Raw genomic sequence first — 25,609 nt, forward strand, 5'->3', positions numbered from 1 at the left:
TATTAAAAGATATAGTTTAAGCTAAATGTTTTGGCACCCGCCCTTGTCAGTAGCTGTGCTGTTAAAGGAGTATCAGGAGTGGCAGCTTGGAATACCTGGAGATGAAAGTTCCTTAGGAGAAAATAAAATCAGAGGTATGATTTGTATAATGCTTATGAATTGTCCTCCAGATTAAGGCCATTTGGACTAAGTGTTCTCAGTGTACAGATCCAGAAATTTACCCTTTTGTCAAGCATATCCGGGTCTTTGTTTGTTCTAGTGGAACCAACTGTTAATCCAAGAGACTATGTGCAGGAGAGTTGAAATGTCTCCAGTTACGAATCAGATTTGTAGTTACGGAATTCTGTTCTTAGGTCCCCTAATCAGCACCTGCCACTTGGGGTGGCCATTTCACTCTCCCTTGTTCAGATTTGGCTCTTGTAGTATATAAGCTTAGCGATCTACTAAGAGCAGGGACTTCTGAGTAGTTGCCCCATAATGTTGGTGCCCACCCCTGTAAGTGTACTTAGCCCAATCTCTGGCTTCCTTTTGAAGGTGGACAAGAATGTAACTGTTTTATTAAGATTTGAGAACACTGTTTTAAAACTGCCATTTTAGGATGAAGAGAGCAGTTTGGTTACTTGACTTGAGTTTATTATTTTAAATTTTATATTGTCAGCTGCTTTGTAAATGAATACTGAAAAGCTGTGTAAAAATATTGAGAATGAACTGTATTTTACAGGCTTCTGATGAACAACAACTGGTGAGCAGCAGTGACCAGAAAGCATTCTGAGGCCATCAAAGAAACACTTTTGCAACTGAAATGTAATATGAAGATTCAAGATTTTAGGAAGGAGCCTCTGAGGACAGAATTTTCTATAAAGTGGGAGGTCGCTTGGCTTAGCTTACTTATAACTGTTTTCCCACTTTGTTGTAGTTTCTGCTTTCCCAAGTTCAAATTGCAGTCATGTCCTGCTTGTGGGCTTCACATTGGGGCATCTGGTTGGCCATTATGGGAACAGAGTTCTGGACTAGATAATTCTTAGGTCTGATTCAGCACAACTCTATCTTTCTTCAGGATTTGCTGTTTTCCTTTCTTACCTCATAATTTGTGTGGGGGGGAGTTCTTTCTCAAGTTCTCATGTGCTGCAGAAACTGCTGTTACACACTTGTAACAAAATATTGCTTAATATAAAATGAACACGTAAGTGCTACTTGGCTTGATTCAAGACTGGCATTGTTGGGGGTCCTACACCAATTTTCTGCTCTTTTAAAACACTTACGTTTTTTGTATTTTTGAGCAGATGAAATAAGAGGGCATTACCATTTTCCAATTAAATTGCAATATCAGCATGTCCAAGCAAATGACTAGCAAGGTTTGGGGTGTATGTAAGTTAGTGTCTTGTATATATCTATTTCCAAGACTGTACAATGAGGGATTTGAACTGGGTTATTTACATGGTTCTCGCACAGTAAATCCAAAGCTTAGCTACAGACACTACCACTAAACAATCAGCTGGGTATTCTACCAGGCATTAAGTGAACTCATGCTAAACTAAGAAGCTTTCTTCTAAAGCTTTAAGGAATTCCTAGGGTCCATCATGATCAAACTAACAACTAGCTAGGGCTAATAAAAAACAGTGCTACAGCAGTAAAACACTGAATGTGGATGAGAAACAGGAACATGTTTTCTTGTTTTTGTAATATCCTGTATTTCAGAATAAATGTCTCCAATCCAGAGGTATAATGAATGCACTCAAATTATTTGTAGAGTGTTTCTCTTTTAGCCTAATGCCTCCCAAAGAAACTATCAACCAATATTTAGCATTGTTGTCCTTTCTTCCCCATCTCATCCCTGAATTTCGTTTGAAACCGATCCTATACTGAAGCCACCAACTTTAATCTTGGTTTATGTATTCTCCACCATTTCTCTACGAATAGAGAATTTCTTTTCTGTATTTTCACCATTTCTTTTCCACTGAAGGATTTATTTTCATATATGGTTTTCACGCTAATCAAAAACGTTAACAAATGGGACAAGACATTTATTGGTAAGTAAGTTAACAATAAAAGATTCATCTTTTCAGATACAAAAAAAAAAAAAAAAGTTGACCTGATCAGAAGCTCCATCTCAAGAATGAGATTATTTTGTTTTGGCCTTCCAGCTTTTTGAGAAATGAACCGCTTGTCTGGTTTTTGGTGTTCAGATATACTGACAGAAGTCCACATGGCACAATATCAAGGAAATTACACGTGTTACATTTCATAACTTAGAAGGGACTACATTAAAATATATATCAGCACTAGTAACACCAAGAACAACAAATAATAGTCTGAAAGTTTTCTTACAAATTAGTATGAAGCTGTTTGTGCAATGGTGTCCCCCAATCACTTCTCATGCAAAACATTTTACAATATAGTATGCAGAAAAATATGTAGCATCAATCAGCACCAGATAACATACTTTATACAAAGAAAAATCACGTTTTTATTCTGCAACAGAAGAGCCTTTCTACAAAACAGTTCTCAAAACTGTCAGTGTGTGGAGGAGAAACACACCACATTTAACTAAATTCACAACACTGGATAATGTAGGCTAAGAGTTCTGGAAAACCTTTTGACTATTTTATATTATTATTTTCAGAATATATATCATTTAACATCTTGAACAGTCTTTAAAAGGGCTATGAGGAGTGCTAGATGCGTTTCAAGTAATACTGACCCCTGTTTTAACCTTTATTAGCCATCAGTCCTGTCCTCTGAATTGCTCATTTTTGAGTGTTGTGTTGTTTTAAAAGTAGGCAACAAAACAGAGGTAAGATGTGTTTTTGACACATCTTGGCCAATGACTTGACGGGGTCTTATTCTCTCTAGCAAAGAGCATTAAAACAGTCAGTGGAAACCATGCATTGCGTGTCAAGTGTAATATGCAGAGGCATAAAATACTTAACATCCCAGCAACACTGAAATACAAGCTCAAGCCTCTCAAGCATACAAGATCACCATTAGGCAATAGGGTGATCAGCATTTCAGAGAATTCAGAAGAAGGGCTGAGTCAAAAGTGGGGGACACATTCCATGAAGACCTTTAGTGTCAAAAGGGGAGTTCCTTTCTGTGTTCTTTGTGGGGGTGGCCACTATGAAAGGGATGCAAAAAAAATGTATTAGAATGACTGGCTAGGATTGCCCATATGACCAGTATAGAAAGCACTGCCCTCAACCTAAATAGCTTTATTTGCTCTTCATGATATCAGTACAAAGATTAATCCAACGGGTTACTTTGTACTTGCAAAATCACATTCACTGCATGATCCCTGGTTGGGATCACTCAAGGGTGAATGAAAAGGGGGATGGGGGGAATAGCAGGGAGGTGGGAGAAGCATCAGTGGCTTGATTAAGGATTTCATGGGGTTTAACCCCTGAAGTCACAGCCTCCAAAGCAGAAAGAGAACCAGGAGAAATTTCATCTCAGCCCTACTTCGAAGTCTTGTTTCAAATAACTGAAATCTGGGGCAACATAAAGTCATGCCAGCAAGTTGTTCTTAAAAATTATGCAACGTACAACTCAGAAATATATCAATGCAACTGCAAACTCTCACATACAGAGAAATGCTTACAGACGTGTAACACACAGCAATAAACATTTACCTGCCCAGGATTTGGGGGACCAAATTATTTCCTAAAAATAAAATGAGAGTAATTCTTGCTGTGTTTTTAATACCTTCAGCGAACAACATACAAGATTTTTAGGAAACGTTTTAAGGAATGTGATATTTCTAGGCCACCATGGTAGCTGGATTGGGATGTCCCTGTTGAAAATCTTATGGTCCTTTAGTTTAAGCATCTTAAAAAATTCAACATACTCATTTTAAATGCATTTACTGCAGCAGCCCTTCCTTCTTAGAGGGAACTGGCATTCCAAAATACAGTTTTAGGATATGGGTTATTACTCCATTAAAATAAGCATGAGTTGTTATACCACTCCATTGGTTTACTAATCCCCCTGCTCCCATTTTCAACAAATAATGGAGGAAGGCTATTAATTGGAAGTGCAATCTACCATGCAACCCTTCGATACAAACGCCAATTCATCAACAACAACAAAAAGCTTGCACAGATGTAGAACTGAATTGAACTTGCCTAAAACACATGAATGCTTTTCTTTAAGGATATTTTAAATAAGAACATCAGAAGTGCCGCGCTGGATCAGACCAAGGGTCCATCTAGTCCAGCACTGCGTTCACATAGTGGCCAACCAGCTGTCGACCAGGGACCAACAAAGCAGGACATGGTACAACAGCACCCTCCCACCCATGTTCCCCAGCAATTGGTGTATATAGGCTTACAGCCTCTGATACTGGAGGTGGCACACAACCATCAGGGCTAGTAGCCATTGATAGCCTTCTCCTCCAGGAATTTAGCCAACCCCCTTTTAAAGCCATCCAAATTGGTGGCCATCACTACATCTTGTGGTAATGAGTTCCATAATTTAACTATGCGCTGTGTGAAGAAGTACTTCCTTTTACCAACCAGCCCTTTTCTGCACTTTTCCCAGCTCTATAGTATCCTTTTTTAGGAGTGGTGACCAGACCTGTACACAGTATTCTAAGTGTGGTCGCCCCATAGATTTGTATAAAGGCAGTATGGTACTAGCATTTTTATTCTCAATTGTAGCCCTATATACATATAGACACTGTTTGGATGTAACGGTGGCGTCCAAAGGCAATTCTTGGGTTAATTAATTAACCTATGGATTGCAGAGACTAGCACCATGCCTGAGCCACTTCCTGTTTCCAGTAACATGTTACCATGACATTCAAATCCAGGAATTCAGGGTTGTTTGTAGGTTAAACAACCCCACGATAACCCAAGAACAAGAACTGTGTGTGTCGCTGCAATTTGTGAGTCAATTACTTAACCCACTAAATGCCACTAGACACTACTGTTACATCCAAATTGGGCCATACAATTGCTTAGATCCAAACATCAGCCCTGGCTGGCATGGCCAATGGTAAGGAATACTGGGAACTGTAACCCAAAATATCTGTAGGGCATCAGGTTGCAAAGGGCTGTTTTAAAGGGATTAGACAAAATCATGGAGAATAAGGCCATCAATAGCTACTAGTCATGATGGCTATATGCTACCACCAGGTTCAGAAGCAATATGCCTCTAAATACCAGTTGCTAGTGAACACACAAAGTGGAAGTCTGCTATTGCACTCCTGTCCTGCCTGTGGACTTGCCATAGGCATCTGTTTGGCCACTGTCAGAAGCAGTATTCCTACATAGGTCTTTGGTCTGATTTAGCAGGCCTCTTCTTATGTTAACTACTGCTATTGAGAGAATTCTTGCACACAAACTAGCAGAAAACGTCTCAGCGCAGTGTTCACAAGGCATCTGGTTGTTACAGTAAGAAAAATATGGTGGACAAGAAAGATGCAGGCTGTAGCATATATACTCTCAAGGGCCAGTAAAATAATCTGAAGAAAAAGTTTGTGTGAAGTCCTGCATGAAACAGAAGACTTTGCCTGGGTTACTTTTCGCTTGCCGGTGTGTGTGTGTGTGCATCTTTGGATCAAAGCCATCACTGTATGAAGTTTCACATTAAGCATAGAAATGTTGTGGAATTTAAAAATATTTACTTAATAAAAGCCATCTTGTACACATGGACCAAAAAACTGGTAAAGAAGGGACAGGGATGCAATAGGTTCAAATTATTGGGAAGGGAACGTAGTATGTTCAACCTACTGCATATAACAAGTAAATATAATGGGCACCATCAAGAAAAGAAGTTAATGGGTCTTGCTACATTCTAAACAACCTTACGCTATAATAAGCCCCACTGAATATAATGGACCTTATTTCAAAGTTAAAATATATAGGGTTGAGCTATGCCAGCATTTACCAATACATATTAGGAGTGTACAGACCGCATGGTGGGTGGGTGGGAGATCAGAAATAAGTGTGGGATTGAGACCAGATGTTTCAATTTGGGGGGGACGGGACTTTTAAATCTTATTTTCTCTTCCAAAATGAAATACTTCCTAAAGTTTGTTTTAATTTTGTGACCTTGCCCTTCCTGGTAAGTATTTAATATGAAGGCACTTTAAGAACATTCATACTGCAATCCTATACATGTCTAATCAGAAGCAGAATGAGTATTAAGCAACTACATTTTCTGTATGCCACAGACATAATTCCACTGTGCATTAGAGCCCCTGATTTACTATGATTATACTAGTAAAGTGCCCAGTGCTATAAGGTTTTGCTAAACATCCATATGTACTGCAAGTTCATAATTAGACAGATATAGTTATTGTTTTTTGCATGTTTGTTGTCTACATAATGGATTGGATCCAGATTTAGGAGAATGCAATTGGGTTACCACAAGCAGACTTCCCCAGCCCCTCCACATAGTAGCCCCTCCATTCCCTGAAAATGTTAGAGTTGGGGTGATCTGTGGGGTGGAGGGGAGAGGGGGTCCCTGAAAACTGGGCAGAGGCACCTTCCGTCAGCAGAGCCCTTCCATTCACAGAAGGCAAATCCTACATCCAACCCACTATTTCTAAGCCCAGCGAATATGACCTTCCTTTTTATATACTAACATGTCTATTTTTTTTACCTTTTTCTTTTTTGCTAACTGGCAAACGATTATGCTTATGTACCTCCAAGTACAGCAGATTGCAACTCCCTTTCCAACACTGCTTATACTTGCAACTGTTGCTTGAATACAACCTAAACGTGAGTGTTATTTCCTAAATGTATAAAACACTATATTGCGAAGTAACATATTTTGACCCCAATCCAGCTTGTGCTCAATTAGTTGCACAGCAACTACTGGTACCAAATGGACATATACAGCCCATCTGCATCAAGATACACCCAGCCAAGGTCAATGCGACCCATTCTGGTGAACATCTGCATGCAAATCTTCCCTGCTGTCTGGAGGAAATGCCTTCAAAATTCATTTAGTAAATAAAATTTGATTTTTATAAGTATTGCATATAGTTACATTTTCCTCTCAAATTTGGTTCTCACCACCACCACCACCCCAGACGAGGCGCGGGAAGAGCAAAAGTAAATATAACTTTCCCCCTGACCCCCATGGCTTTAAAACTTTTGTAAGTTTTACCTCTCCTACTCCACCTAGCAGAAAACGAGTTACACTCTGGAGCTAAATAAATCAGGATTTAAGACGTACCAAAAATCTAAAGCAATGATCTCCTGGTTAGATTACACAAGATAAATATATCAGACTTTGTAAGACATATATGTTTAGAAATATTTAAAGTATTGATTTGTGAGCAAACAATCTTCCCTTCCAGCAAATATTCAGTTGACGGGAGAAATCCATTTTCTCTCAGTGCAATCACAAGTCCCATCAATTCTCACTAGAGACAAGAAGAGACCAGCTAAAATGGACATATTTGCTCTACAGCCATGTACAATAAGAATTGTTACAGCTATAGCTGAAGAGATAGTTGTTTTTAAAGATACATTCATGCTACAATACATATACTTTACTCTGCGGAGCCCCAGGGGTTGGGAGGAAAATGGTGAATGATTGACATTATAAAAAGTAGGGTGGAAGGGGAACTTATTTGATCTGAATCATCTCTTGCAGAAATGGTATTCTGAATGTACCAGTGCACAGCTGGTCTGACCACGTTGGGAGTTCATGCTGCAAAGGAGTCCTCCTTGGATAAAATGTGTAATCATGTTCATAGTTCAAAAGACAACTCAACGACGCCATGTAAATATCAGCGAAGCGAGACAAGCGTCTTAAGAAATAAGTTGGGTTCTGGTCAGTCCTGAATAAGCTTCCAAACTGAGAGTTGAAGAAGTTCCTGGTCATTTCTCTGGAGGTGGGAAAAGGCATTATTAGAACGGTCAGCCCATGAAGTACTTTGCGAGGTTTGTTTACCCTTCATCAGTTCACCAGAGAGCCTCTCCTAGTGTATTTAAAACGAGTTCATTTACATGCTGAAAAGGACACCACCCTCTGTTGTCAACTGGAGGAAAGACAGCGCCAAGGGGGAGGGGGGAATAAGAAGCTTTTGGGTTGCTTCAGTTTCATCCCAACTTCTACGACCATCTACAATGCCTTTGGATAGGCAGCAAGCACAGCTTGACCCAGAGCTAAACTATACACAATGCTGAATTGCTTATATTTTGAGTTGGGTGGCATTTTGTTCATTTCAAATTGCAGCTGTAGAGGCTGCAATCCAAAGCAAAAAAAAAAAGTATGGGAGAAACCCTTATTAACTCTCTCCCCTCTGCAGTTTTCCCTCCAAGTGTTAAAGTCTCCCCACCACCATGAAAATGATTTTCCTTCATGTAGCCTCCATGGATGCATTTGTAAAAGAAAATTTATTTATTTATATTTATTTATTACATTTACATACCACCCCATAGCTGAAGCTCTCTGGGCAGTTTACAAAAGTTAAAAACAATAATATCTAATAAAGATCAGGGACAAACTACACAAGGCTGGGAGTTATTTTAGGGGCCAAACTATACCCAACCAGGATGGAAAAGAAAAATCCAAAGTTGAAGTCCATCAATTCATACTAAGATCTTCAACACACACACACACCCCAGGAAACTCGTGAACAGAGTATCTGACCCATACTACTAGGTTCCTTTGTTCCCTTCACCCTACTCCCACCCTACTCCTACTCCCCAGTTGAATTTTAAGATGCCTTTTTTTAATAATATGCTGCTTTTAATAATGTAGTTTGTTTAAAATGTTTTAATTAGTTATATGTATTTTATGGTGTTTTCATTTGTGTTGTACCCTGCCTCGATCCAGTGGGAGAGGCAGGTAACAAATAAATTATTATTATTATTATTATTATTATTATTATTATTATTATTAATCTCTGTTGACAGTATCAGCCCATGGTGGGGTTTCAAATAGTGCCAGTTTAAGTGCTGCCAGATTTCTTTAAAAATTCAAAAGTTTCAAGAGCTGTGCCTCTGTAAACATATAGGAAATAATTATTTCTCAAACCGTGAAGTTCCAGGGGGATGACTAATCCTTTAAAATAAGAGAGCATCCATGGCAATATTTAGATCAGGGTTTTATTTTGCTTTTTACTAGTAGTGGTTGGCTAGTTTCTGAGAGGGAACGAAAAGTTAAAGGAAAGTGGAGATGAAAAACAAAACAAAACAAAGAGGATCTAGAAAACTGGGGAGGGGGATCACAGTCTTTGCACCAGTGTCTATAAAAAAATGTAACATACACCAGGTGCATTTCCCCCATGATCTGGTTTTTAAATAAACTTGGTTTGTATCTGGTCACTCTAGTATAACTCCTGCAGCTTTAACTGTTGTGATAAGAGGGGATTTTCACCAGGTGCTGCATGCATACAAATGACACCTTCTGAAATTCCCTTTTCAATACATTTGTTAAAAATGCAGAAGCCCTTTCCTCCTTTCTCATATGGTCACCCTACCTTGGGCATAAGGAAAGTTTAAGCTCTCTTCATATTTTCTAGGACTGGGGAGAACATTATGCTTCCACTGCTCTAACAAAGGGGTGAAGCGTGGGAAGAGATATGGGAACGCCTCTTTGTGTGGGCTTGTAAGACAGAATGCATACTTCAAGTGAAGGAGAGGTGTAAATAAGCAAGATCATGGGCAATTATGTTTTTTACACGTCCAACAGTTAAAACATTACTGTATGCAATGAATCCATCCCTCCATTTCATAATCTGATAAAAAAATATTCCTGATTCAATTTTGAAAGACAGACAAAATACAAAAAGCAACCCTAAGCAATTCAAAAAATAATGTAATAGATTTGGAATCCAATGGAATTAAATTCCCTGCTACAGTTATCTCCTACTATTTAATAGAGGTACGGAGGGAGGGATGTACCTAGGATTGAAACTTGAAACAACTCCCCAATTTTTATGCTTACCTCATTTCCTTTCTTTCCCTTTTCCACTCATGCAAAATCAGCTGAGAGTCAGGATCCCCGTGAACCTGAAAGGACAGCAATGAGGACATGTAACTTTGCAAGTTTTTAATAGAGTCCCTTAACAGGAAAAGGACATGAGTATATCTTCATGTGACTATGGTCCGGCTTGCATGATCACTGCAGCGTAAACAAGCCACTGTGGCTTATTTAACCCAACAACAGCCTATGCGTTACTTGCGGGTTGTTTCCCCTCCAGCAAGCCATGCCACCCAGGTTCAGATGACATAGCAAGGCAGGTAATCAGGCAAATGGCACGTAGCATAAGCAAGCATGTGCTGTGGCTTAAACAGGCCACCATAATGGTTTGAACCGGGTTACAGTCTACACACAGCATTTGCACAGCATCAGAAATATGACAAATGAAGAAATGTGGAGTGAACAGTGAGTAGAGAGGGGTTTGTTTGTTTTTTACTCAACTGCGCAGAGTGAATGCAGTATGAAGGAGCTCTGTTTAAAATTATTTCTTTCTTCGAATGCTGCCACTATAATTTCATGGATTCGTTTTAACTGCACTATTACTGGTTTACTTCAATGCAAGAACATTTTATGAAGAGGTACATGCAGCTATAAGGGGGGCGCAGGGAAAGAAACTGGTTTGAATCTAATTTCTATTATAATTGTAGTTTAGAGGCATCAGTTCTGATGGTCTGTATTCAGCCTAGTTTAAAAATTACATTTGCAACAGAAGCCCTGGAGGAATTTAGAGAGGGGAGGGTTGAAAAGATGGGAAGAACAAACCTGCATGTGTTCCAGTAATCCGGTGAGGGTTTGCAGCCAGGTCATGGTCTGAATATACTGTTCTGTGTTCATGATCTTAATCTCTGTTCGTAACTCTGGAATAATTGCACCTGTTCGCCAGCCATGCTTTAAGGTCAAATCCTATTTTTCCAACCAGGATTGCAAAACATTAAAGAATTAGCATTACGACAATTTAAAGCATACTTTCTATTCTTTCACCCTAAAGACCATGTGTAAGATATTCCTACTAATACATAAGCAGCTATTAAATTAAGTGGTTCTGCTATGCCATCATGCAAATAATTAAAAGGACAAGCTAAAAAAAAATCTGTTCTAAAGCCGAGCAATCAGATCCAAGAACCATGGGATATATATATATATATATATATATATATATATATATATATATATAATAGCTAATCAGGAAAGGTATTTTTGTCCAAAGAATACAAAGGTATACAATTAAGGAAATGATTGTAACATTAGAAATAGTAGAACATTAACAGGACCTCTACTAAATTACTTAATCAGAGCTGAATTTTTTTTTCTTGTTGTAACAAGGAGTTTGAAGACAAAGACTGACTACAATCTTATTCACATTTACCTGGGAGTAAAACCCACTGAGTAAACATGCAGAAGATTATGCTGTATGTTGTTCAGCAACTTTAACGAGGCATTGGTAAAGTATGCCAACAGAATTCGACTAATCCTCACTGCAAAGTTCAACACCATATTCTTTTTTTAAAAAAATTGCCTTGGACTGCTTCCAGAAGAATTCTGAAGAGAAATATCTGCTAGAGCTGTTCCATAAAATCTTGTGGAAGTGCTAGCAGATGTGCCCACACAGTGCTATAATAGATAGGTTTGAGATTTATCATATTTGACTTGTAAGTAGAAGAAAATATCAGGATGTTCTCCCACTTCCTGATTCATGGCTGTAGTGCAAAGTGTAAAATGGCCCACCAATCAGTAGAAAGTGCCCTTCCAAGTTCAAAGCGAGTTTGTGTATCCAACCCAATGTAAATTAATTTATTCTCACTTTATAGAATTGCAGTAAAAAAAGAGATTTCTGTTGAAGTGAATAAATAGCTGTTGGAGAGCCCCCCCCCCCGGTGAATATAAACCACAGGAAATACCTTTTCCCAAACAATGGCAAATTTGATTACATTTTTATTTCTCTGCCCCATCCAAGGTGCCACAAAGGCTCTTTTATAGCCACTATGTGTGGGGCGGGTGTGTATTACAGTGAAACTAGACTATATTGTATTATCAGTTTCTTTTTATAAGCAATTACAAAACAATCTCTAATAAAAGAAAAATTAGAGTAAACCACTGTATCTTAAAGTTATTCTGAAATATCCTTAATTCTTTCAGCACTGTATACATTTTGGATCCGCCCTGATGCAATAAGCATCTCTACTGTATATTGAAAAGGTGCCTCCAATAATTAAACAGGGGAACCACTGAGGGCTTGCTAAGCAATGTCCTTACTAGCATCTGTGCAATGGCATCCACATTAGAAGGAAATCTTCAGAATTAGGATGGCCCTTGGTTATTTCGATTTCTCCATGAGTTTAGTTTACACTAAACATCTAGCTTTATAAACATCTAGCGCAGCACACTACATGGACCAGAAATTCATTTCATGGTTTCCACCAGTCATTGGGCACATTCCTGGCAACTGCTGGCCAGAGGGATCTTCCAGGCAATACAGCCTATTTCAAATGTGACATGATCCACACGAGAGTCATTAAGTAAAGTTGCTCTGTTTTTTTTTCCAACTTTTGTGAGTGTGGAGGCAAGGTGCACCAATGTAGTCTTTGAAGTCAGCCATCATAGGGTGTCTCAATTAAACCAATCCTCAGCATAAATCATAGCAGGAGTCTGTTCACCAGAATTGCACCTCCACTTGTATCGCAATATTTATGTATTTAATTTTAGATATTTATATAGCGCTTCATATTTAAAATAGATTCCGGAGTGGTCAACATTAAAAAAAAAGTAAAAAGATTAAAAGATTTAAAATAGAATACCAATAAAAAAACATTATTTGATCAGTTAATGGATGCTTCTTGGAAAAGAGCTGTTTTCAGGAGGTGCTGGAAGCAACACAGTGTTGCCACCTGCCTGACTTCCAGGGCTAGGGAATTCCAAAGAAAAGGGACCACCACACTGAAGGCCCTTCTCCAGTCGGGACATAGGCCCATGTTGAAACACCAGGAACATGCCCTCTAATGATCTCTGGTTGATAAGGGAGAAGGCTCTCTCTCTCAGATATCCTGGTCCCAAGTTGTTTAGGGCTTTGTACACTAGTACCAAAACCCTAAACCTGGCTCAGTAGCAAATAGGCAGCCAGTGTAGTTCTCTCAGCAAAGGAGTTACATGCTGAAATGGGGCAGCTCCTGACAACAGCCGAGCTGCATGCTGTACAAGGACTTCACCATGAAACTACTCCTCTGTACATTTGCCTTTCCAAACCTGGTGCCCTCCAGATGTGCTGCACCTGGCTGGGGGCTGCTGGGAGTTGTAGTCCAACACATCTGGAGGCCACCAAGTTGCGGAAAGCTGATGTACATCCCTTGACTACTTGGCTAAGTTGTTGAGGAATTTTTAAAATTGCACACAAATGAAAAATGCCAACAGAGTATTGAACGTAAAAGTGTAGGGACTAGACATACTGCACATTATCACTTGCCTAAAATTTGGAGAAATTCTGAAAGGTGGCAACATCCCTGAGCCTTAATCTAACTGCCACTGAACTAAATACATAAATAATATTAATAAATTGGTGATGATGATGATGACGACGATTTTTTGTCTGTATGTTATCTCCAGCCTCCTTAGCCGGCTACATTGAGTTCATTCTTCACCCGGCTTACATGCATAGATATGGAAATACATTGTCTTGCAGCATTTAAGTCTCACAGAATTATGCCAAAGAGGAAGAATGCACACAGAGAACATAAGCCCCAAGGCAGCCTGGCTAGAAAGAGAAAGCAGTTCACCATGAATTTATACTACACAACAAATTACTCAAAAGGATTACTATTTTCTTTTTAAGTATTTATAAAATTAGGCAGTAAATGCCATTTGACCCACAATTATTCCTATTTTAGGCCACCCACATATAGCCTTTTATACAGACCAGAGAGACTCATGCGCCCTACAACTGTGTTCTTAAGAAGCACTAAACTCAAAACGACATGGCAAGTGGAATAAGAGGCTTACATTTATCTGAACAGAAAAATAATCCCATCAGTGATTTTCCCACTTCTTATGGCAGAAACATGGCAATTCTCTCAATTTTATAAATCTCTTTGCTTTAAAAACTAATTTCACAATATATAGTCCATTCCTGTAGACATTACCAGCCTTTATGAAACAAACAGGGAACAAGCTACTTACTGCTAGATCACTGTAAATATGATCACCAAAATACAACACTTTAGAACCCCTCCAGCCAGTCAGTTTCAGAAATTCATACAAGTTACCCTACAAAACAAGGGGAGGGGGGAATAAACGTTATGAGACATATACAAAATTTGGTGATGGGGGAGGAATAAAGCTTTGCTTTTCACTTGGAAAGCAGATTACAGTTTTCGCACTCATATAAAATGTTCCTTAGTCTCATGTACCATTTGTTTGCATGCCCTTTGCTGTTGTCTATGCCAGAGATAGTTGTGCTTCACTCTTTTTAGGATCAAATGTTATTAAGAGAGCCAGTGTAAGGGTTAGAGTGTTGGGCTGGGACTTGGAAGTGCTGGGTGTTAGTCCCTGATTGGCCATGAAGCTCACTGGGTGACTTTGAGTCAGTCACTGATTCTCAGCCTAACCAACCTCACAGGGTTGTTGTGAGGATAAAATGGAAAAGAGGTAAGCCACTGTGGGTTCTTTGCAAGAGGAAAAAAGGCAGGATATAAATATTATCATAATCATCTTCATTATTAATAAAAAATAATATATATTGAATCAAACATTGCTTTGGGGGAGAGGAGAGAGAGGAGAGAAGTGGAGCTACATGCTAGACCAATAAGGGCTGGAATTCTGTGCTGGTTTGAGTTGTGTGTCCTGTTCATGAGAACCTGTCTAGTATATGCAATACTGCCCAATTCATATTAATATAAAATCTAAGAAATGCTTTATACCACGTTAGCCCACAGGTCCAGGTAAACCAGTACTGTCAAGAGATTTCATTTATTTATTTTTATTTAAAATATTTCTTGGCCGCCTCTCAGAGCAAAAGCCCTCCCAACGCAGCTTGCAGCAATAAAATATATAGAAAAGCTAAAATGTTAAAAGCGATCAAACATAAACACAGTAAAATGGCAATAAAATCAACAACGAAAACAGCAACAGCAGCACTCACATTTATTTATTATATTTCTATACCGCCCAAGAGCCGAAGCCCACAGATTGAACCTGTGACTTGTACATAAAGACCATGTGCTTTACCACAACCTTTCAGACGGCATGCTCAGCCACGGTGGTTAAGTGTTTTGAGCGAAACATTATGGCTTAGCATGTCGTGTGAACCATTCCTAACCATGGTGGCTACATACCCATGGCTTAAACACACTCACGAACCATTTGCTGCAAAAAGGGTTAGGGGCTAGCCATAGCTTAGCGTGTCGTCTGAACAAGCCCTATGTACCCTTCAAGAACACAAAAAGCTAAACACTTTTAAAACTTCTGTTACCATAACTTTGAGTCACACTCACTTTTCTTCAAGCATCTCTGATGCTGCAGTTATTTTCTTTCAATGCGCAACCAATCCTATCAGAGTTCAAGGTGGAGCATAGGCAGCTGCCTTATGCTGAGTCAGGCCAATGACTCATCTAGCTCAACATTGTCTACTGGTAGCAACTCTCCAGGGTTTCAGTCTTTGTCAGGGACTGAATCAGGGACCTTTCGTATGCCAAGCACGTGGCTCTATCTCTCTACCTCCACCATAATTTTCTGAGTTGCCTACTGATCATTTTACAATTTTAAAAAATTGGGAGACAAGTCCTTCAGACATAGAAGTCCACATCTAAATTAGGACCAGTGAGGAAAGTCTAATTTTACAGATAAGGAACTGAGGCAAAGGCTGCATTCAGGCAACATGATAGTCAACGATGGCATAATAATCAACTCAAAAGTTATCAACAGGGTCTCTCCACACAACATGATAATTATCAACTGTGTTGTGGATTAGGATCAGCGTTGAGTTGACTATTAGACTTCACTGTTGACTCATTCATCCCCCGCCATCTCTTCCTCCTTAGTCCTCCTGCTAGTATCCCTTCAGCCAATGCTGCCAAAAAACTATCCTACCGGCTGGGCTAGAGAGGCCGCCACCATTTTGGCCGCTCTTGCCTTGCGATTCTGCGGCTGACAAAATAACCGACAGTGGCTGAGAAAATAACCAATGGTGCCTTCCACACAACACAATAACTAACGGTGGTTTAAATAGCCAACTCTGCACAGTGTTGGTTCTTTGCGTAGGTTATTTCAGCCAAATAACCAACCGCTGATTAAAAAAAAATTCATCCACAAAACACAATAACCCACTATTAACTATTTAAACCACTGTCAGTTATTGTGCTGTTTGAACCCAGTTGAAGTGTTACCCAAAGTCACCCCAAATGTTCATGGCTCAGGACATTTGAACGTAAATATCCCAGGTCCAGTTCTCAAACACTAGCCCCTTATCTCTTAGACTCATCTCTAAGCTAAACATTTATTTATTTATTTAATGCACTTATATACCGCTCCCATAGCCAGGGCTCTCTGGGCGGTTTACAGAAATTCTAAAATTAAGATTAAAAAGAGTATACAAAATGTAAAATTCTAAAACACAAAACATACACACATAAAGCATTAAAAAACGTTTTACAAGAAAACTAGTATCTGTCCTACCTATAGTCATACCTATGCTTTTTGTTACAATATGGAGTAACAAAACAATTTAATTAAAAAAAATCCATATAAAAACATTAAATGCACACAGTTTTGAATGCTGATGTGCTAAGGTTCTTTGATTTCCTGTTTTAATTGTTGCTGTTTTACCATGATTGTTAGCTGCCTTGTAGCTCTTGCTTGAAACAGGAAGATGAGATATGTTTTTAAAATTTTAAAAACTGAAAGATACCTGTTTGTAGATATGTCCTTTCCGCAGTTCATGAATTTTGTCCCAAAGTAAAACCCCTCTTTCATTCACTTTGCGGAAAGGTCTAAAAAAAGGAAGGAAGAAACAGAGCAAAGATCAATCATGCAAAAGACCCAATGCCACCACCAAGTGGAAGCAGGTGCCACCAGAATATTTATGAGATGAGGACAGAATGAAACTCTTTTCTGTAGAGTTCCCCTCCCACAAACCTGTTTGTTTTTTAAATCAATGCTGCAAAAGAGAAGGTTAAAGTAGATCTGATTTAATGGATATAGGTATACAGTCTACTTTGACTGGTTGTTTTCAAAGATTGCCTCTCCTACACAGTAGGAAGGATTATGCCTCCTCCCCCTCCCATGTCTTTGCCTAGTTTTGTCTTTAATTTACCATTTTGAGGGTTAGGCAGCAACACAGTGCTGGAGAGGCAGTCAAGGTAGACTGTAGACCATACCTAAATCCACAAGTTTCAAGTACTCCTGACCAGTACTCATGCCCATTGCCTTGGCAATTTGAGACACCTATTCTGCTGTTTGTTACCCATATGAACCTGTGCATGGATAATGGTTAGAGAGCCAGTGTAATGTAGTGGTTAGAGCATTGGACTGGGATTCAGGAGATTTGGAAGCTAAGCCATGAAGCTCACTGGGTAATTTTGGGCCGGTCACTGATTCACAGCTTAACCTACCTCACACTGCTATTGTGAGGATAAAATGGAGAGGAGGAGGATTGTTTAAGCTACCTTGGGTTCCTTGTAAGAAGAAAGATGGGATATAAACATAATAACAAAAAATAATAAATAATAAATAGGGTAAGGTACTCACCTTCTCTTATCATTGAAAAAGTTTGGCTTGTCAGCCTGGACAATGACCACATCAAAGAGATCCCTCCAGTCTTTTCCAACAATAAACTTCATACCTCTATCCCTGCAAAAAGCAGACCAACTTTTAATAACTAATCTGCTTTATTTTTAAACTGACAACTTGACACTGGGGTGTTGTTGTTTTTTGTATGTACAAACCAAGCCACCTACACAAAGCTGCTAGGACTGTTCGTAATGAGGAACATCTTCTTGCCATGATTTGCCAACTTTGCTAGCACAGCACGCGTCTGCTCAGCATAGCAAATATATTTCTCTGAAAGGAGAGGAGGAAAAGCTAGTTACAAACACTCTCGACTGTATTACTGAATACAGCAAAGGAATATGCTTTCAGGTTTTTGTAGTTCTACGTCAGAGGCTGGGTTCACACATCACACTAACCCATGGTGGGTGGCAAGGTGGGTAGGTTGACATGCAATCACGTCAATTTACTGTGTTCCCGTCAGACGATCGGGCAAACAAGCTACACAGAGTAGTTTATTTCACCACTCCTCCTCCTCCTCCTGTGTCCTCCTGTCTACCCAGGCAGGTATCTCAGCTTCCTTTGTGGCAAGAAGAGATATTGCTCGAGAGGAGCAGAGCAACAGCAACAACATATTTGGCCACTCTTCCTGAAGAGCTCTGTAGGCGATCTCTGTAACCCATGCTGTAGTGACAGACAACACACTAACCCAACATAGGTAAAATAACCCTTACTGCAAACTGCAGGTTCTCAGGTGGCTCATTTGGGGAAATAACCCACCATGGGAAGAGGGGGAGGAAATCCCTCAGACAAAACACAAGTCCATCATTGGTTGTTCTAGAAAATAAACTATTCTGAGTTAGCATGTTGTGTGAATCCAGTCAGAGTCATGTCATCCTAATTACAATATGATCAGTAGATTTAAAGTAGCCTTAAAACTGCATAGAAAGATTCACAATGAAAAGAATAGCCAGCTAAATACTTATCCAAATGTTACTAAGGGCCAGTTTAGTCAAGTAAAGCCTTATATGCAGTGGCCACATTGCTGCCGTTAACACTAAAGACTTTAGCTCATGCATTGGCCCATCTAGCCTACATTCTGCTGGAATCCAACTGAGATAGATAGATAGATATCAGTTGGATGCCAGCACTATATAGCCCAGATGCAGACGCAGCAGGCACATGGGCCAGAGCAGGAAGATAAGATTATTTTTTTGTGGAAGGTGCCATCCCTGCATGCAGAAGGCATCACATTTTATTTGATCCTAATCCTCTGAATTTTCAATTCCGTTCCTAAAAGCAGACACCCATTGTTGAGAGAGAAACTGGGGCTTAAGCCTGTGTGAAAACACCATCCACGATCCCAGATAGAGGGTGATAGACTAGTGTATGCACTGTAATTAATCATTCCTGAAAGATGTTCTACACACGAGTGCTTTCGGAAGGCACTCAAAGTCCCAAGGCTTTGATTTAGCATAGAAAACCGGATCCAGTACAAAGCCCTGACTCGGAACTTCAGCTCTGCCTAAAAGTAAGCTTGGAAAACATTAAGAGGAGTTGTTCTTGGAAATGAAAAGCTTATAACTACAACAGAATGCAAATCCAGACTCTCTGTAGACACCCTGGCATTTTGAAGCCTTTTTATGGTTCGTGGCATTTCTGAATTGTCTAAACATTCTAAAAAACATCTTACGTTCCAAGACATTAAAATTCTAAAGCATCTGAAGAATCTTCATTATTAATAAACATAATACACTTGCAAGCTAACTTCAAGGTGATTCACCAGACCTCTGGTTGGTGACATTTTTATCTTAATGGCAGGAAAGGGAATTTTATCATAAAATCGGAACTCAGTGTGGATTTATACAACTACCTTCAACTGCCAAGCGAAGGCACTCTTATAGAAATGAGTTGCAACTCTGGATGCAACAGAGCCTGTAGCCAGCATGCTCTGGACAGACAGCAAGAACTGGTTTGCTAAAAGAATATGTAGCCAGTGAATCCACAATCAGAAGACTTCAGGTAATCTAGCTCACCAAATCCAAGGCGCTGTCTTCACAGCGCCAAGTTGGCACCATGTTCCTCCTAAACCCCGCAGTTTCGCTTACCTGGGGTGGCGTTGGGTAATCCCCACGCCAAGGAGGGAGTGCAGGGTTTCTGGCGGGCATCCGGGTACTGGAGCTGCCCCCTCCCACCTTCTTCCTGGCTTCCAGCAACCAATTGTCAGTCACCGTCTGCCAGGACCACCCCTAGGATTACCCACAGTGCAAGGTCAGACAACAGAAGAGCCAGGGTGACCTCGCTCCCACAGAAAAAGTCGGGTTAAGTCTCCAACATTTTTACTGCGCAGCTTCATGGCAAAGCGCCACAGTGGCTGCGAATCTCCAACTGTGTCATATAACTGACGCAGCACAGATTCGCAACCACTGCGGGGCTTTGAGTGTGTATAGACAGTCCGCAATACTCATAATAGATTTGTGGAGGAAAAGGTTCTCCAAATTCAGCCCCGAAAGTCTTTCTGAAGAACCCATTCCTGTTCGAATGTGAATTACTGCATGCTAGTGGCAAAAAGCATTATATATTGTTGGCTAAGTGCTTTCTCAAATCTCATTGGTAGGATATACCATCACACCAAGGCATATTAGGCAACGAGACCACTGCTGAAGACTGAGTAAGCCCTAACTTTGAGGAAAACATGGCAGTTCAAACACCAATGGACCTATGAATTATCTATGTTAGGAAGGTGCAGAAAACAGAGCCATTAGCAGAGATTCAGCCAATACAAATTTAAGGCTTGGCCACTTACACCAGCCTATTTCCCTTAGCCATTATAAACTGTGATGGATGGACTAGCTGAGGACAGTTTCAGATGTTACCAAAGTAGCAAAAGGGAGTGCAAGAGCAATGTGCACTATACCTCTATATCTCTAATGCAACATCCGAAGTGGCAACTCACATATCTCCCTCAGAGGGAAGATACAGAAGTCAGGGGTCCATCTGGGACTTGCACTCCTCCTCATGAGGGAGCTGTACAACTTCTCACTTTGTAATTATCTAAACGAACATCTAAACGAGCACTTAGAAGCCACATTGGGCATGGCTAGACAAGGGGGGGTTGAGGGGGATGATCTTGCAATTTTATGAGGAAGAGGACGTCGCAGCCGCCATTTTGGATTATTTTTTTTAAAGGAAAATGAGAGCACGAGCGCTCGATCAAAATTGTAAGGTTTTTTTTTAAAAAAAAAAACCTTGCACTCTGCCCACCCCACCCCCGGAGGGGCTCCGTGCCGCGTGCCCGGTTCCCCGCAGTTACTCACGAGGAGCCGGGACAAAACCGCAATGGTGGGCCACACATCCCATGGTTTCGGGATCATCCCGAGACCACGGGAAAAAATCTGAATGAAAGGGTAGGGCGATATCCAGGGCCAAGGGAGGGATCGTCCCTCCCTGCTCATGGGATGCCCTATGCATCATGTGAGGGACAATCCAGGACAATCCCCAGGATTTCGCCCTGTCTAGCCATGCCCAATGTTTTAAAAAGACTAATTCCTCAGCATATGAAACCATCTACCACACTGAAGTTTCCTCCCCAACACACCTGTTGCAATTCAGGTTCAGATAGAGCTATTGTTGTGACCTTTGATTGACAAAGGAATGATCAAAGTGCACGGGGAGGATTTTTCACTACACCATTTCAGCAATCATGTTGCAATAACACAGAGACACCACCAGCTAGAACTAACAATTGTAAAACATTAAACATGGAAAATGAGCTCTCTTCACAAAACTTCAATAATGCTTACCAATATCCGCTTCAATTGCACGATACATTATTCCTTTGATGTGGACATCTCTGATTGAGTCCTGTCAGGGATATTAATGCAAAAGTTATAGTTGAAAATTCTCTCCATGTTGAAATTCATTGGATCAAAACTCAAGTATTAGCAAGAGGGACACCTTCCACACCCAACCTATGCCATGATTTCTAGGAGTATTATGGCAGGCTACTAGACTGCCTAGAATGGATGGCAGGCAGCACTGCAATACAAGGCACAAGTAAACAAAACTGCTAGAGATTGGGGAGGGGATCAAGAAAATAAGATTCCACTCAATGGCTTCTTCAAATAGGAAAAAGATCCCATGCATTTTTCTGCAGGATTTGTGCATCTGATTTTTTTTTAAAGTTCCATATTTATTTATTTTTGCATTTATATCCTGCCTTTTTTTCTTCCAACGAACCCCAAAGCGGCATACATTCTCCTCCTCCTCCTCTCCATTTTATCCTCACAACAACAACCCTGTGAGATAGGTTGGGCTGAGAGTCTGTGACTGGCCCAAAGTCACCCAATGGGTTTCCATGTCCGAGTGGGGACTAGAACCCAGATCTCCCGACTCCCAGTCCAAAACCTTAGCCACTACACCACTCTGGCTCTGCTTTGCTCAGGTTGGAAAACATTTCTACACTCAGAGCAAGACAACACGAGATGAAAGTTAAAAAGCAATATACTGCAAAGTAAATTTGCTCAAACATCCACATGGGAAAAAAGTGAGACTCATGTCAACAAATGGAGAAATTTTGTTTAATACTGCTGAGAAGCCTGACTCAAAGGCCATTATTTGGGTTGTATATCCCAAATCTTTCATTTCTTTTTGTTAAGTGTACTTTTGTTCTAAGATGATCCAGAGTAGCTGAAATTCTGCAGTATACACTACTGTAAGGTAAGAACATATATAGAGTTGCTTTCTTTGAATGATTTCACTTCTGCTAATCAGAGAGCAATCAAGGAGCTATGCAGGGCACCACAACCCTCACAGTGATCAATAGAAATCCCACTTACAACCTCCCCTCTAAGGTCTTAACTATGTATTCACACACTTTTGAGCCCATCTTTATAGATATAAAAGCTAGATACATGGTTTGCCAAGACGCACATGTTTTTAGTAACGTATATTTTTCTACCTGGAAAAAAGTATATCCCATTTTCCTTCACACCCAAACTAAAAGAAAATCCTTTTCGTAGCCACAACTTGGTAAGAGCTATAAGTTGTTATCTAGGCCATAATATTTTAGCATAGCGTGTGTTACAATCCTTGTTGCAATGTATTTTCTGTTTCAGAACTGTAAGAATATCGTAGGTAGCAACAAAGGAAATCAGCATGTTGGAATATGCATCCAGAAAGTAAGAAAAAATAGCTTCATATTCTACAAGAGAAGTGCAAAAGATACATGGACTGCTATTATAGCAGGACAGCTCAATACCTTCACATCTTTGTAGAGATGAACCGGCTCATAGTCTATGTTGTTTTTCAGGAAATATTCATTTACGCAAGAGAGGAGTGTCATCTCAGGCAAGGAGAAGATATCCATGAACTGCTTCATAGTGTTACCTTGTGAACTCTGCAAACAACCACATGTAATTCAAAGATATGCCATCAGAAAAGTTTTGTAAAGCTTTACTTTTTATTACTTGCATTATAAATATATAGAAAACAGAATGACTCTTATTTGAAGTTAGCCACTTGAGACTGAATCAGATTGGTAGGCCTTTCTGGTGGTGGCCCCATGTTTCTACAACTTCCAAGGGATATACAGGTAGCTTCTTCTTTGCTGCCTTTCAGACAGGCTTTCAGAACGCTTTTGTTTCATATTAGTTAAAGATGCTGGTATGGATTTTTAATAGTTTCCAATGCTAATGCCTCTGTTTTAAATTGTTATAATCCAAGGATGGGGAACTTGTGGCTTTTCAGATGTTGTTGGACTCCAAATCCTGCCAAACACCAGCCAGCATAGCCAATAATTAGGAATGCTGGGTGTTGGGGAGACAATAACATCCGGAACACCACAGGTTCCACACCATTGCTTCAGTGGATAAGTGTGCTGGTCTGGAAAGCATTTTAGATTGCAGTTTTTATTTCACAATGAGTTGATTTTTAATTGCATTGGATGTTTAAATTTTGTATGTGAGCCACCTCAGGAGGGCTTTTTATCCTGAAAAGGGGCATTGAAATATTGTTAATAAGCAAATAAATTATTAGAGAATGCTTTATAACATGCAAAAAATGTACATTCAAGTAACTCTTGTGGTTACAGCTTATGTGACTCCAAACAAACAGAAAATCTTTGTGAACCGCCCAGAGAGCTCCGGCTATTGGGCGGTATAGAAATGTAATAAATAAATAAATAAATAAAATCTGTTCAGTAACAGTAAGCTCGTTCTTTTCCCATAAACAATTACCCCGGTCAGACAACATGCTAAGCCATGACTTAGCATGCTGTGTCACAGCTACATAACCTCAGTTTAAACACGCTTACTAACCATTTGCTGCAAAAAAGTTAGCAGCCTAACCATGGCTTAGCATGTTGTCTGAACAGGCCCAGTGTCAGCTTGGTGACGACATGCCTAGAAAGTTTACAATTAAAGGTCCTTTTCATGTATAGAAAAACACACAGTAACTTGTTCATCATTTGGAAGATACAGGCAGACAAAAACCTTTTATGTGCGTGGAGTGTAAATATCCATAAGAAGGGAAGTTCAATACAAAAAGGATTTCAGATGCCTTAAAACTCATGGTCAATCAGAATATGTATCTCCATTATTTTTAGTTTTCGCCTCATTAACTTGGTTTATCCTTCACAGAACTACATTCTACAGACACAGCCAGAAAAGACTGGAGGAGAAAAGCTATGTAGGCTACAGGTTGCCTAGCCCTGGTCTGGTAAATAATGGGCAATAAATAAGTACATATTTATTAATTAATAACAAACTTAATAACAATAAATTATAAAAGAAATGTGCTATCCCAAATCTTCGGTACTTCACTTAATTTTCTATTCTTTCATTTTCCACTGGTAAATGGAACTGCTAATTTGTTAAAGTAGGTTGTGGTTCTTACCATGTGTCTGTATACTAGGGATGTGCTCCGCTTCTAATCAGACCGGAGAAGCAGTAGCAGAGCGGGGGGCTTCGCCTGCCCTTAAGGCAGAGGCGAAGAGGATTGGGGGGGTGGCGGAGCGTGGCGAAGAGGATCGAGGTGAAGGCGGATCCTTCGCCTCGATCCGGAGCTCCGCCGGAAAGGTAAGTGGGGTTTACCGGGCCCTGCCACTGTCGCTGTCGCCCATGCGGCGACAGCAGCAGGGCCCGGTAACGCCCCCCGCCCTCCTCTCCCTTACCTGTCTCCGTCCACGGTCCGTCAGCGTCTCCAATTGAGCCCGTGGTTCCAGCAGGAAGTCTGGGCCGCACTTGCGGCCCAGACTTCCTGGTGGAACCGCGGGCTCAATTGAAGACGGCGACGGACCGCGGACGGAGGCAGGTAAGGGAGAGGAGGGCGGGGGGCGTTACCGGGCCCTGCTGCCCATGCGGCGACGGCGGCAGAGCCCGGTAAGGGACCAAGGGGGAGGGGGGCCTTACCTGCCTCCGTCCGTGGTCCGTCACCGTCTTCAATTGAGCCAGCGTCTCCAATTGAGCCCGTGGTTCCAGCAGGAAGTCTGGGCCGCACTTGCGGCCCAGACTTCCTGGTGGAACCACGGGCTCAATTGAAGACGGTGACGGACCACGGACGGAGGCAGGTAAGGCCCCCCTACCCCTTGGTCCCTTACCGGGCTCTGCCGCCGTCGCCGCATGGGCGGCAGGGCCCGGTAACCCCCCCCCCCGCCCTCCTCTCCCTTACCTGCCTCCGTCCGCGGTCCGTCAGTGTCTCCAATTGAGCCCGTGGTTCCAGCAGGAAGTCTGGGCCGCACGGCCCAGACTTCCTGGTGGAACCACGGGCTCAACTGAAGACGGCGACGGACCACGGACGGAGGCAGGTAAGGCCCCCGTCCTTCTTACCGGGCTCTGCCGCCGTCGCCGCATGGGCGGCGATGGCGGCAGGGCCCGGTAACCCCCCCAATGGGGGGGACCGGAGCTCCAATCCGGATCCGGAG

The 25,609-nt window shown here is 40.9% G+C and overlaps 2 protein-coding genes across 4 annotated transcripts in view; one reads left to right on the forward strand and one right to left on the reverse strand.

The window, feature by feature from the left end:
- STAB2 (stabilin 2) overlaps positions 1-1,712 on the forward strand; it is a 114,378-nt gene extending 112,666 nt beyond the window's left edge. Inside the window, exon 69 of the mRNA XM_063133394.1 lies at positions 722-1,712. Within this exon, the coding sequence (XP_062989464.1) occupies positions 722-772 (51 nt within the window). The 3' untranslated portion in view covers positions 773-1,712. The remainder of the gene's footprint in view (positions 1-721) is intronic.
- NT5DC3 (5'-nucleotidase domain containing 3) overlaps positions 1-25,609 on the reverse strand; it is a 56,404-nt gene that overhangs the window by 12,398 nt on the left and 18,397 nt on the right. Inside the window, exons 6-15 of one of the 3 annotated variants that reach the window (XM_063133397.1) lie at positions 22,949-23,086; positions 21,492-21,552; positions 17,880-17,982; positions 17,671-17,772; positions 16,832-16,913; positions 14,107-14,193; positions 10,702-10,842; positions 9,904-9,968; positions 7,623-7,837; positions 3,627-3,657 (exon numbers count right to left, since the gene is read on the reverse strand). In XM_063133397.1, the coding sequence (XP_062989467.1) occupies positions 3,627-3,657; positions 7,623-7,837; positions 9,904-9,968; positions 10,702-10,842; positions 14,107-14,193; positions 16,832-16,913; positions 17,671-17,772; positions 17,880-17,982; positions 21,492-21,552; positions 22,949-23,086 (1,025 nt within the window). Of the gene's footprint in view, positions 1-2,009; positions 3,658-7,497; positions 7,838-9,903; positions 9,969-10,701; positions 10,843-14,106; positions 14,194-16,831; positions 16,914-17,670; positions 17,773-17,879; positions 17,983-21,491; positions 21,553-22,948; positions 23,087-25,609 lie in introns of those variants that run through there. The other 2 variants (XR_010025798.1, XM_063133398.1) reach the window with 2 other exon arrangements.

The sequence above is a fragment of the Elgaria multicarinata genome, chromosome 9 (genome assembly GCF_023053635.1).
Source record: "Elgaria multicarinata webbii isolate HBS135686 ecotype San Diego chromosome 9, rElgMul1.1.pri, whole genome shotgun sequence".
In the NCBI taxonomy this organism is placed as follows: Eukaryota; Metazoa; Chordata; class Lepidosauria; order Squamata; family Anguidae; genus Elgaria; species Elgaria multicarinata.